The sequence below is a fragment of the Nicotiana tabacum genome, chromosome 7 (genome assembly GCF_000715075.1).
Source record: "Nicotiana tabacum cultivar K326 chromosome 7, ASM71507v2, whole genome shotgun sequence".
NCBI classification, from domain to species: Eukaryota; Viridiplantae; Streptophyta; class Magnoliopsida; order Solanales; family Solanaceae; genus Nicotiana; species Nicotiana tabacum.
In genome coordinates, this window is record NC_134086.1 from 145,535,964 (window position 1) to 145,548,236 (window position 12,273).

The 12,273-nt window shown below is 35.2% G+C and overlaps 1 protein-coding gene across 1 annotated transcript; it reads right to left on the minus strand.

The window, feature by feature from the left end:
• Positions 1–295: 295 nt before the first annotated feature.
• LOC142161872 (eukaryotic translation initiation factor 3 subunit B-like) lies at positions 296–5,731 on the minus strand. Its single transcript, XM_075217823.1, has 12 exons — positions 5,553–5,731; positions 4,820–4,970; positions 3,730–3,967; positions 3,458–3,604; positions 3,228–3,356; positions 2,907–3,035; positions 2,751–2,834; positions 2,550–2,674; positions 2,181–2,373; positions 1,559–2,091; positions 1,364–1,472; positions 296–894 (listed from the first exon to the last, which is right to left on the minus strand). Exons 2-12 carry the CDS (start codon positions 4,954–4,956, stop codon positions 550–552), a joined length of 2,169 nt encoding a protein of 722 aa, XP_075073924.1. The 5' UTR covers positions 4,957–4,970; positions 5,553–5,731; the 3' UTR covers positions 296–549.
• Positions 5,732–12,273: the final 6,542 nt, after the last annotated feature.

Below are 12,273 nucleotides of genomic sequence, written 5' to 3' on the forward strand. Positions count from 1 at the left end.
TAGAAGTCTTGAGTCTGCTCCAAAAATTGGTTTATTTCCCCTGAAGTGCAATCGAAATGTAGTTTCTGAAGTAAAATCACCGAAAGCAGATACAAAAACACTGCCATAGCTTTATCACAGCCTTCCTCCACAGAAAGGATTTTTTGGAGTAAGTGGACATTCACATGCTTGCTGCATACAGAGTTCATGTACAGTTGAAATAGCTGCTTAAGTTGGCATGCGTTGTAGTTTTGTCGAGAGCAAAACTCACCAATATTTGCACAAGTGACCTATTTGTGTACGAGATATTTGCAGATACCCAACAAAATAATCAAGTCTCTGTAATCAAATTCATTGCCCATTGTAAAAGCAATTTTGGGCTAGTCTAGTTAACAGACAAAACTTCGTATAGTATAATCAACAAAGGAAATAAAAGAAAATGAGTTGGAAAAAGAAACAAAAAGAAAACAAAGTTTTTAACCAAATATCCTACCTAAAGCTCTCAGTTCGCTTCTCCTTATAGCAGGCTCTCGCAGAAAATGTTGGACAGGGCTTCTCAAACTCTTGAATTCACTGTTGGCTCTCTTCAAAAGGAATAATCTCCTCAGTAACATTTATTATTTCCTCAACTTCAACTTCCTTTGCCTCGTATTCCTCCTCTTCGTCACTGGCTTCTCCATCACGCAACTTCTCCCTCTCCATTTTCTCCTCTTCGTGCAGCCGCTTCCACTCGTTAATCCATGCTTCCCATTCTTCTTTCAACTTCTTCCGCTTTTCACGATCTTGCTCACTCAATTGCAATGAAACATCCTGATCCTCTGCCTCATACTTCTTGCTGTATCTCTTCAAGTTCTTAGCGATCTCTTCCTCTTTCTCCTTGCTCAAGAAAGATGGTGGCCTGGGGCGCCACAAATACTGCAGCAAACAAGAAGCATTTGCTATATTGATGAGTATCCAGTAGGTCATGTAATGAATATAAGCATGTTCCTTCCAAAAAACAGGCGTAGCCAAGCAGAGCATACAACCACATAGCAAATACGAGACAACAGGGAAATTGCGTCAAATATACATTAGCAGCATTCGAAAGATAACAGAAAATCAGTAATTGCCCGTTCTGCGACTGCATAGTAAAAGCTGCAGCGAACCCTTAGTACTGAGATTACACAAGTCCTAGAACATCAACTAACACAAAACCAGCCCTAGAGCATCAAATATAGCATGTAAGAAACGCATATCCGCGGGGAGAGGGGGGGCTAAGGATCAGTAACCATCCCAAACATATAGTAACAATTTAGGAGGCAGAATAATTCGAGCAGTGTGACCAAGTCGCTTATAGGCCAAAGTAGGAACAAGTACAGCGAACAATGTATGGAAAGACTGTTACCTGGAAGAAATGATCCTTAAGTATCCTATACAACAACTTTCCATTGAAAGACCAAATGTTGAATCCATTTTCCATCTCATGAACTGAGGTAACAGATGTTGCTACATACCTTGAAATGCCCAATAAAGCAAAAGTATAAGAACCAAAATAGGAAGGTGTTTCAGGGCAAAACTAATGAAAGAGCAAATTCAATACCTTCCAGTAGGATCCCATTCAACATCTGTGGCCATAAAATGCTCAGCAGATGCCATGGTTTCAAGCTCATCAACATCAAAGAATTCCAACTGCCCATTGAAACCTTTCAGTCCAGCCAAAATAAGGAAGCGGCCTCCAGGTGACCAGTAGAGAGCATTAGCCTGCTTTCCCTTAAGAGTTGTCAGCTTTGAAACACGGCCCGTGTTAGTGCCAGACCGCACGGAGTAGAAACTGATGTCTGGCCTAGGGTTGTCGCCATGGATAACAGCAAATCTGTGACCCTTTGGCTCCCAGGCAAATGCAATGATTTTGTCGTTCTTGTTGTCAAGCTCCAAAACCTCAATCGGAATGTCCCGTTCTTTGATTCTGAACAGCTCAAAACCAGTGTAAGTGCTTTTCTTAGTCTTCGTGTACCGGTCAACTTTGACAGCAAGGTAGTCTCCATTGCTTTGCCAATACATTTTGCAATCACTAACACTGAAGAGATTCTTCTGCCTCAACTCCTCTTTGCTTGGGATTTGCACAAGACTGACCTGTCAATTTAATACAGGTTTAATTCAAATGCAAATACAAGTAGTTCCTCCAAATTAGTGATGACTTGCATAAAAGTTTTAGCACAAACCCTGGCAGGTTGATTTCCGCATTCAGGAACAAAAAGTGCAAGAATTGGATCTGCTGGCGACCAGCTAAAATCCATAACATTTTCAACCTTGATAGATTTCTTGTCAATAAGAGAGAAAGTCTCTGTTTCATAAACAGAGATGACATTCTTTCCTATTCTTGCAAAGTACTTGTCTTCTTTACCACCACTCCACCTGAAATCATCTCAAAAAGAAAGTTAAGAAAGTATTCCAGCCCCACTTTTCATTATATTTCTGACGAATCGTGTATGCACTCAAGCATGCAAGAGTTTGCAAATGTTAGGTATAACTTTAACAACAGGTAGCAGAGAAGGATAGAAAGCATCTCTTACAATAGGATCAAATCTCACCTAAAAACTGGCCACGACACACCAGTAACACCTCCAGTTCCTCCAACTGCAAATTCATCGGCACTTCCCTTGAAATCTCTCATCACTTTCCCAGTTCTCACATCAAAAATATTTAGCACAACCCTCTGAAAGAAAACTATATTAGAGACAATCCAGTATGGCCACAATCAGATACACAAACACAATAAAGCTCAGACTTACATGAGTGTCACGGGGGTTACTTGGTTCGTGGCTGCTGTATGTCACCAGATATCTCTCACCAGGGGAGAAATCAATCAGCTTTACCTGAATTTAAAGCCAGCAGAGGTAAGTCACAAAAACCTGCAAAGGTTCATTAGAAAATAAACAGAAACTAACCTGTGGATGTGCATAGCGCATCAGACGGTTGAAAGTGGTGGCACCACCCCAAATTGCAGCACCTTGTCTGTGAACTGTTGCCAAATACGTTCCCAGAGGGGACCATTGAACAAAACTCTCAGTCCAGAACTGCACTCAAAGGACATCGTTAGCAAAAGTTTAGTAATTACCCATCTTCATAAAAGAAAAAAATATCTTTTAAAGAAATAGTTTCTGTGCAAGACCCATTTCGAATTCTGAAAATATGAGACACTAAACAGTACCAAAAAACCCCATGAATGGATAGCTAAATGAGCACAAAGAGGAAATAAGTTCACTTACAGAACGTTTGTAAACAAGCTCAGGCTTCAACTGTCTTGCATCATTCCAGAGGACCTCTGTGTCATTGCCAGCCCGAATTACAAACTGGTCTCGAGCTTTCTCATCAGTAAGCCACTGTTGCAGATTCTCCTGCCAGGATACAAACATCTCAATGTTAGCAGATGAATGAAAAGCTAATATTTAAGACACAGTGCTCGCCGGAGAAAAAAACAGCTGATGAAGAGCCTAACCCCGGGAACATAAGGCTTGATCTCTGGTGGAGCCCACTCATCGGGAACTTTCAGGAATTTCTCAATGTCATCAAACATGTTAACAGCAAATATATGCGACCTATCTAACTTGTATCCATGTGTCTTCTCCTTACTCAGCTCAGCTTCCTAAAGCAGAAAAACATAGCAACATGACACTGGTTAACATCTTCCACAATTCAGTTACAAGTCTCACACATTGTCTAAAGAAATGAGATACATTGTAGCTGCTAAGGAGAAAAAAATTGGAGTACCTGAGGAGTATTATACTCGATGAAGCAGTACCCAAGGGTTTTCTGAGTCTCAGGATCAACAGGCATCCAGAGACCATCCTCCTTAATAACACCAAGTTGGCTGTAAATTTTCCGAACTACTCCTTCCAACTTCTCAAATTTCTCTTTAGGCACCACAGGAAGATTGTCCACCACCAGTATGTTCCCAAAACCAGCATCAAACTCCAAGGGGTCCTCCTCCATTAAGTCATCATCATCACTGATAATATCCAAATAACATACAAATTCAAAACCAAAGGAAAAACTACAAAACCCATTTTCATGGTATATGAACCAAAGAGAATTTAAACTCTACAAACCCTTTCTTTATCGGTATGAACCAAAACCACAATTACAAACCAAAAGAAACGAAACCAAGCAGAAACACATAAAAATTCATATATAAATTAAGGTATTACCAGTGTCTGAAAATACAAATGGAGATGTCAAATCCCCAATAGAGACGCTAAAAATATCTTATCAACATATGAACAGAACGCAAGGAGAATGCAAAAACACATAAAAATCCATATATAAATCAAGATTTTTTAAATGGTAATGGATCTATAACTCAACATATTCAAGACTCGCAAATGCAAAACTCAACATATTCAAAATCCAACAACAACAACAACAATCCAGTGAAATAGCACAAGTGAGGTCTGGGGAGGTTAATGAGTACGCAAAACCCAAGAAAACGCTAAAAGTCTAATCTTCACAACATATTAACAAGCCTTGCACACTCAATAGAAGAACATTGACAAAATCCAAACTTCACATCATAGAAAAGAATCCCAAACATATACGTCCATAAAAAATTTAACATATTGAACTGAATATAAACATAAAATAAAACTAACAAACTCAAAAACCCAACAAAACACTAGAAATTTCTAATCTTCAAAGCATATGAACCAAACAATAAACTCAAACTCAAAAAAAAATAAAAAGACCCAGACTTTACAGCAAAGAAAGGAAACCCATAAGCATCACCACATAAAAAGCGCATATATAAATCATAAAAATGCAGAAACACAAAAAAAAGAAAGAAGGGAAAGTCAAGATTTAAGACCTGGGTATGCCACAATCTTCACCAGGAGGAAGATGGATGGAGTCAAGATCGATTTGGGAAAGTTCCACACCAATCCTAGCGGCTATGGCTGTGATTTCTCCCATAGACGTAACGTCCGCCATGATTGGAACTCTCATAGCCACCTTTGAAGCTGAAAGCAGAAGTGTGAGCTTAGCGATAGAGGCAATGTGCACGCATACGGGTTTTTCTGTAGCTCTTATTTAGGGGTGTACGTGAGGCGGTTTGGTTCGGTTTTTTATTAAACCAAAATCAAACCAATTATGTCGGTTTACTAAATTGATAATCAAATCAAACCAACATAAACTCGGTTTTTTCGGTTTCGGTTTTTGTCGGTTTCTTCGGTTTATTTTCGGTTTTCCTTTTTAGTTATATTATGCTTGGCAAGAGAACCTTTTAACATTAAGCAGTGACAAGATGTAAGTGCAATATTTCAGGACCCAAATTTAACCAAGCATACCATTCACAATATTTTAAGAGTTGTTCTACTACTGCAAAAAGAGATCACAAGATGCCTCGTCAATGCTACTGAAGCCCAATGGGCAGAGTACTCCTATATAATACAACACCTAGTAAGTTTTAATTACCACCTTCCATTTAGTATCCCAGGTTCTGCAGGAATGTTCATACACTGTTCACAATCTAAGATAACAATTATACCCAAATTTAAAGGGACAAAATAAAATAATTGGTTTAATCAAATACTTTAGCTTACCAAATTGTAATCGAGCAGTAAGGCAAATATGTGATTATAAACTTGAACAGTGGCTCGGAATTGCAAAGAAGGAACCTGGCGGCTGGCGTACACCCCTAAGTGGATGGAAGGGTTTTCACTATTGGGGTTTTTTTGATTTTGGAGTTGGTACATGGAAAGATACGGGAGAGTGAAGACTAAAGATTGAAGACATTTCCTATTTTATTATCTTTTCTTATTGGGTTTTAGTTTGGGCTTCAAATTTAGGTTGTGTAGTTAGAAATTAGAATATAGAATCTATTAAGTGGATAGTAAATTTACAAGCCCACATAGAAATAATATCTCAAGACATTAAAAACTATAAAATAATTTAGAAAATACTTACAAATTTGATTTATATATATATAATGTCGGTTTGGTTTAGATTCGGTTTGACTTAATTTTTATTAATACCAAATCAAAAGTGATCGGTTTTTTATTTTCCAACACCAAACCAACCCAACCAAAAGTGATCGGTTTTTTATTTTCCAACACCAAACCAACCCAACCAAACCACAAGTCGGTTTTTTCTTCGGTTTGACTTGGTTCGTCGGTTCGGTTTGGCTTGACGGTTTGGCTTGTACACCCCTACTCTTATTGGGGTTATGTTGTTCTTTTATTTTTTTTAATTCCGGGTAATTGGGTCGGCTAGGGCGGATCTCCCATTGGATCTTTTTTGAAGAATTAATCAAAATAATTGCTTATCCAATAATCTATCTATATATATAAATATATAAAGCTGGGAATTAGCAAGCTTATGTGCCATCCCTATATGGCCACTTTCATATTTATTTATTTTCTGGTTTTTTGAGATTTTTTTCTAATTTTAATACAAAAAAATCATTTACTACCTAAAACTAATAACAAAACTGATGAGGCTTATGGATGGGGAGATTTTAGTTATGGAATATACAAAAAAGTGTAATTATTATTTTCTTATGAAGAGAATTCAATTATGGAATATAAAAAGACAAAAATTAATTAATTAAATTGTAATCGGTGTTTTAAAAGGCGAGGCGTTTTGTATTTGTCTCAGCAGGGGCGGGCACACCTTGTACGAAGGGGTTCAATTAAACCCGCTTCATCAGAAAAATTCATTATTTTTACTTGTGAATTTCAGCAAAAAATACATAAAAGGGATAAATACTAAGACTTGAACCCACTTGGCACAAACAGAAGTTGCACAGCAACGGTCAAGCGGGTTCAAAGTAAGTCTAGAGTTGCCAGTTAGAACCCCCACTAAAACGTTGTATTGAAGCATCATTTCTTTTTAGTTTTGCTCCTAAACGTATATTTTTGAATACACATTTGAATTCATTGTCCACTTCATCATTTCTATTATAATATAATTGTAGAAGTATATTATTTTGCTTATTGTTGCTTTGTTGTTCCTTTTCTTGTCCTTGTTTTTCTACTTCTTATGATTCCTTGCTATTCTTATTAAACTTCATTTTAGTTCAAAAAAACTTAAAGCTTTCCACAAAGTGAATTTTGGTTCTCTTTCTCGTAAGTATTGCTAAAAGAATGCGAGTGCTTTATTGAAATTACTTGTAATCTTTTAATTTAATTTAGTTTAGATTATATTAAAATTGTTAATTTGTGTTATATTCAAAATTTTATTTTGGCGTACAATATCTTTTTCTTTAATAATTTTGCATTTGTTAGTTTAGTTTGAAAAACTTGTTTGCCGTGTTTTGTTTGTAACTTTGTACGTTATATTTCTTAGAGTTATAATACGATGTTTAAGTTGGTTAAACACTTTTTGGTTAAAATTGCTAAATTTTCTAAGATAAATTTGTTAATTTATATAGATAAATTTCAAACATTTAAATCAAATAGACTTCTTCTTTTTTTTAAAATAAAAATTTCCCGAACTTTCAAAAAAAAAAATACTTCCTCCGTTCCAATTTATGTGAACCTGTTTGACTGGGCACGGAGTTTAAGAAAAAATGAAGACTTTTGGAACTATGGTCCTAAACAAGTCAAAAAGGGATCCAGAGTATTTATGTGGTTATAAAAGCTTCTTATTAAATGTAGAATTATAAGTTTAAGCTAAATTATTTTCAAATTTAGAAAGGGGTCATTCTTTTTTAAACGGACCAAAAAGAAAATAGGTTCACATAAAGTGAAACTGGGAAAGTATACGACTTCATTTTGAAGTCATGTCATGGACAAAAAAAGAGCATTGTGCAAATGGTGTTTATTGGTGCACTTATACAATTGACTATCGTGATTCCACACTGAATCCGCTTGTACAAAATTCTGGGTCCTCCACTGTGTCTCACCGGGGCGTAAGCCCCATGGATATTTAATTTTTAATATTTTATAAAATAATATAATTATAAAAAATATTATTAAATAGGTAAAATTGCATAAAATATTTAAAAAAACTATAAATAAGTGATATAATATATATATATATATATAAATCCCATATTATCTAATGAAATTATATAGAAGTCCCAAATAAAGTGAAATTACATATAAATCCCAAATAATTATATATAAGTGAAATCCCATATTATCGAATGAAATTAAAAATCCCAAATAAATAAGTGAAATTATATATAAATCTAATCAATACATATAAAAGCACGCATACATATAATCCTATATTATATTTTGAAAAAGAGCAAGAGAAGCACTGAACTTAAAAAACTAATTACTTACATATTTACAAACTAACAGTGAAATATAAAAAGAGAGGAAAGTAATGAGTTCAAAATAATAAAGTTTTTACATGGAGGAAGGAACAAACCTGTTGAATTTGACTTACGGAGAAGAATGAAGTTTTATGTTGCAAAAAAGTGATAAATCATTGCTCTTGGTAGAGGCAGACTAGCGGAAAGAATTAGGAAAGACTTCTAATTTAGGGCTTTTAGTAATATTAAAAAGTTTACTTTTAAATTTAATGTTTTTAATTCCTTTTTAAAAAGATGTCTCTTGCGCTTACGCCTCAACCAAAAAACTCGCCCGGGCGTACGCCTTACAGGACTTTCACCCCCACCATCCCCTTGGGGCATTTTTGGTACGCCTCGCCCCGGGGCTCGCCCCAGGAACGCCTTTTAAAACACTGATTCTAATTGAAGTGCATATTGTTTGTACAAGCTGCCATATGGCAGTTCATAATATGAGATGTAATTGTGACATGCTACATCATCCATCAGTTGCCTCGCCCGTTCCTTCTTATTTATTTACTAATTATGCTAATAAAGAAAGCAATGAAGAGTTGTATTAGTTAGGGATATCAATGGATATTCGAAAACCAACCGAACTGAACCGTACCGAACCGATTTTTAGGTTTCGATTTTTATATAAATCTATAACGACACCGATAATTAGGGTAGGTTTTTTATTTTATAAAAATAAACCGAAAAAATACCTAACCGTACAGAATAAATTTTACATGTGAAAAATATATTTATATAGTAAGTTTAAAAATAATAATGCATTAAACTTTTTTTTGGGCCTTGGAATTATGAAAAGTGTTACAAACCAACAAGTAATTAAACTCAAAATATTAATTCCTAAAACCTATTATGTTACTTCTACTTAAACTAACTTATTTCACGTATCTTAGCAAGACATAAAATATTCTAGCGATTATGAGTAGCAAACTACAATGTAATGAATATGTTTCGTTTCATATAATTCAGATTTAGCTTTTTGAATATGTAATCTTCTATAAACTTTATTCTTGAGTCTTAACTTTGTTAATATCTTTTCACTCGTATAATTTATATTTTCTTTGCTTTTGCTTGGTTTCTTTTACGCTGTTATAGAATAATTGATGAATCTATACTCTAGCCATCTTTCATTTTTTTAATTCATCACCATTGAAACAGTAAAAATTTCTAGAGAGTTTTGTTATGTCCTATAGAAGAACATATGTTATTGCATTCTACTTCAACTGGTGAATTTACATAATATTTAAAAAAAATACCGAAAATTAACCGAACCGTACCGATACCGAAGAGAAACCGATATGATTGGGATGGTTTCGAAAAGTCTAATTTTGGTAATATATAATAGAATAACAGAAAATTGGTATGATACTAATTTTATAAAATAACCGGCCGAACCGAACCATTGACACCCCTAGTATTAGTGATAATGAAGAGGGATAAAAAAATAGTGAAGAGTCACAATAAATAGTAACGGCCTTGCTTTTTTGGCTCATATAAGCCCCTTTACTTTGCTGCCTCCAACAATGCGAAGCATATACAAATTAGGTCATCGAAGGTATTTAGCTTTTCTTTATTTTATATTTTCCATTTTCACCTAAATTATGGTTTACCTAAGTTTTTGAAGCCCTAATGTCCCTAAAGTTATAACTATTCAACTTTTTTCCTTCTATAATTATTTATTTACTTCTTTGAATATGCATTTGTTAAAAGAAATAACTATAGAGATGACTCCTCTCCATTATTAAAGTCTCATTTTTTCAATATCTTTTGGGAAGAAAATGGAGCCGAAAAGCTGCCAAGGAGAGTATGTAAAACAATGGTAGATCCCCTAGCTTATCATTTTCGGCAAATATTTGTGAGAATTGAATATTTGAACATCATTAGATTTTGTGCTCCTGATTGTTGTTAAATATCAACATCATTTTCTATCAATAATGTTTATTAGTCATATGTGATATTAAAAAAATATATTGCTTTCAATGCTGAGAGTTTGTGCTTCTCAAGCTGAAGGAACAAATATTGACGGGCACAAATATGATAACCACCAGGTAAAAAGTCATGGCCAATTAGAACTTCTCCATAAAAAATCCACATAAATAATGCAATGCAGAAGAAATTCAAAGGTCAATTTGGGAGGAGAAATGGTTAATATTTGATGCAAAAAGATGAACTAGTATATGTGAATATTTCTAATGTATTTGTAGCCGATGGTCAATTTTGATATCCGTTTGTTATATTTTTTCTGTGGCATGTTATGAATATTTGACTTGTATGTAAATTCAAACAAAAACTTGAATAGATGATTCTTTTGGGTTTATTATGATGAATTTACTTGATACTTACTTAGTAGTATTAATTTACCTTTAGCATAGTATGCATTCTAAGTTTGAATCATATATACGCATAAAGAGGAATCTTAAAGATGATTTTATTTGGCCATATGGGAATTTAAACAGAAGATATTTTTTTTTATTTCTTTTTTTTGTGTGTTTTTATCATGATGGTTATCTGCATGATATTTTTTCCTGACATTTTATAGAAGCTGAATTTTGGGCACATTATGGACCTTGGAAGCTTATTTTATGTATCCTACTATCTTAGATTTATGAAGGATTAGGCATCGAAATTATCACGGCCCGCATTTCCCACCCTCGGGAGTCGTGATGACGCCTACTAATGAGAGATAGGCAAGCCAAACTTTAACTAACTGCTAACCTTTTTCATATTACTTCTTTTTAGCAACCATGGAACGACAATATAATAAAAGCGAAACTTTAAGAACTAAAGTGTAAGTCATCAATTATAATCAAACTGCGTCTATTACAACTTCAAAACTCAATACCCCAAAATCTGGTGTCACAGTATCACAGACCGTCTAAGAGTCACTAAATACAAAGTCCGAAGGAAATACACAAAACTGTTTATGAACAAGAGTAAGGGAAACATGGATGGGATAGAGGGGGACGCCAGGGCCTGCGGACGCCTGCAGGTCTACCTTGGGTCTCCGAGTGGACTGAAGGAAGCCTTCCAACTAATGTCCGAAAGCTGCTTCGGGATCTGCACACAGTGCAGAGTGTAGTACCAGCACAACTGACCCCATGTGCTGGTAAGTGTTTAGCCTAACCTCGGTGAAGTAGTGACGAGACTAGGACTAGACCAACAAATAAACCTGTGCAGTTTAAATATATACAGCGAAACATGAAATACAGAAATAGTCTAACAATGTGGGAAAGGGAACATGCTGTGGGGAGGTAATAGTTTTGAATAAAAGCAACAAGTAAGGATAGAAACAACATAACTCGAATACAAATGAGAAATCAGTAAAACAATAGTGGCACGACACCATCTTTCGTGCTTTTACTCTCGTCCTCACCAAAATAATACACGACATCACCCTTCTTACTTTACACTCTTACCTCACAAACAACAATGCAAGGCATCACCCTTCGTGATTTATCATTCTTTCTCACCCAAACAACAATCACAAACAGTGGGGCGAGAGAATAGACAAGATTAAAATAAGAATCCCGGCAAAGGAACAACAATTAATAATATCAACCTCCCGGCAAGGGAACAATTTATACCTCTTTCTTTTTCTTTCACTTTTATTTCATAACTTACTCTAACACTTGAGCCAATGCTCCAAGGGTTCGATCAACCCACTTGTTTTCACAATTTCATAATATAACTTGAGCTATTGCTCCTCGATGTTCAAGAACCACAATTACTTCATTAACTTTCCACAACAAGTAAACATCATCTTTAAGGCATAGATTATTCAACAAAATCATGAAGTTCACATTATAAGACTCACGGTCATGCTAGATACCAACGTATAGATACTCGTCACCATGCCTATACGTCGTACTCATAATTAGCACATAACAAATAAGACTCACTCCTGATCCCTCAAGCTAAGGTTAGACCAAACACTTACCTCGATGCCTTGAACATCACTCAAGTCTAAATTATAGCTTTACCTCTTGATTCCACCACCAATCCGCTCAAATCTAGTC

Bases quoted from the DNA above. Each gene is read 5' to 3' on its own strand.
- LOC142161872 (XM_075217823.1), bottom strand. From the start codon at position 4,956: ATGAGAGTTCCAATCATGGCGGACGTTACGTCTATGGGAGAAATCACA. The intron at 3,605-3,729 runs GTACTCCAATTT...TTTCTGCTTTAG, and splicing joins TCGAGTATAATACTCCTCAG to GAAGCTGAGCTGAGTAAGGA. The intron at 3,036-3,227 runs GTAAGTGAACTT...CTTTGAGTGCAG, and splicing joins AGCTTGTTTACAAACGTTCT to TTCTGGACTGAGAGTTTTGT.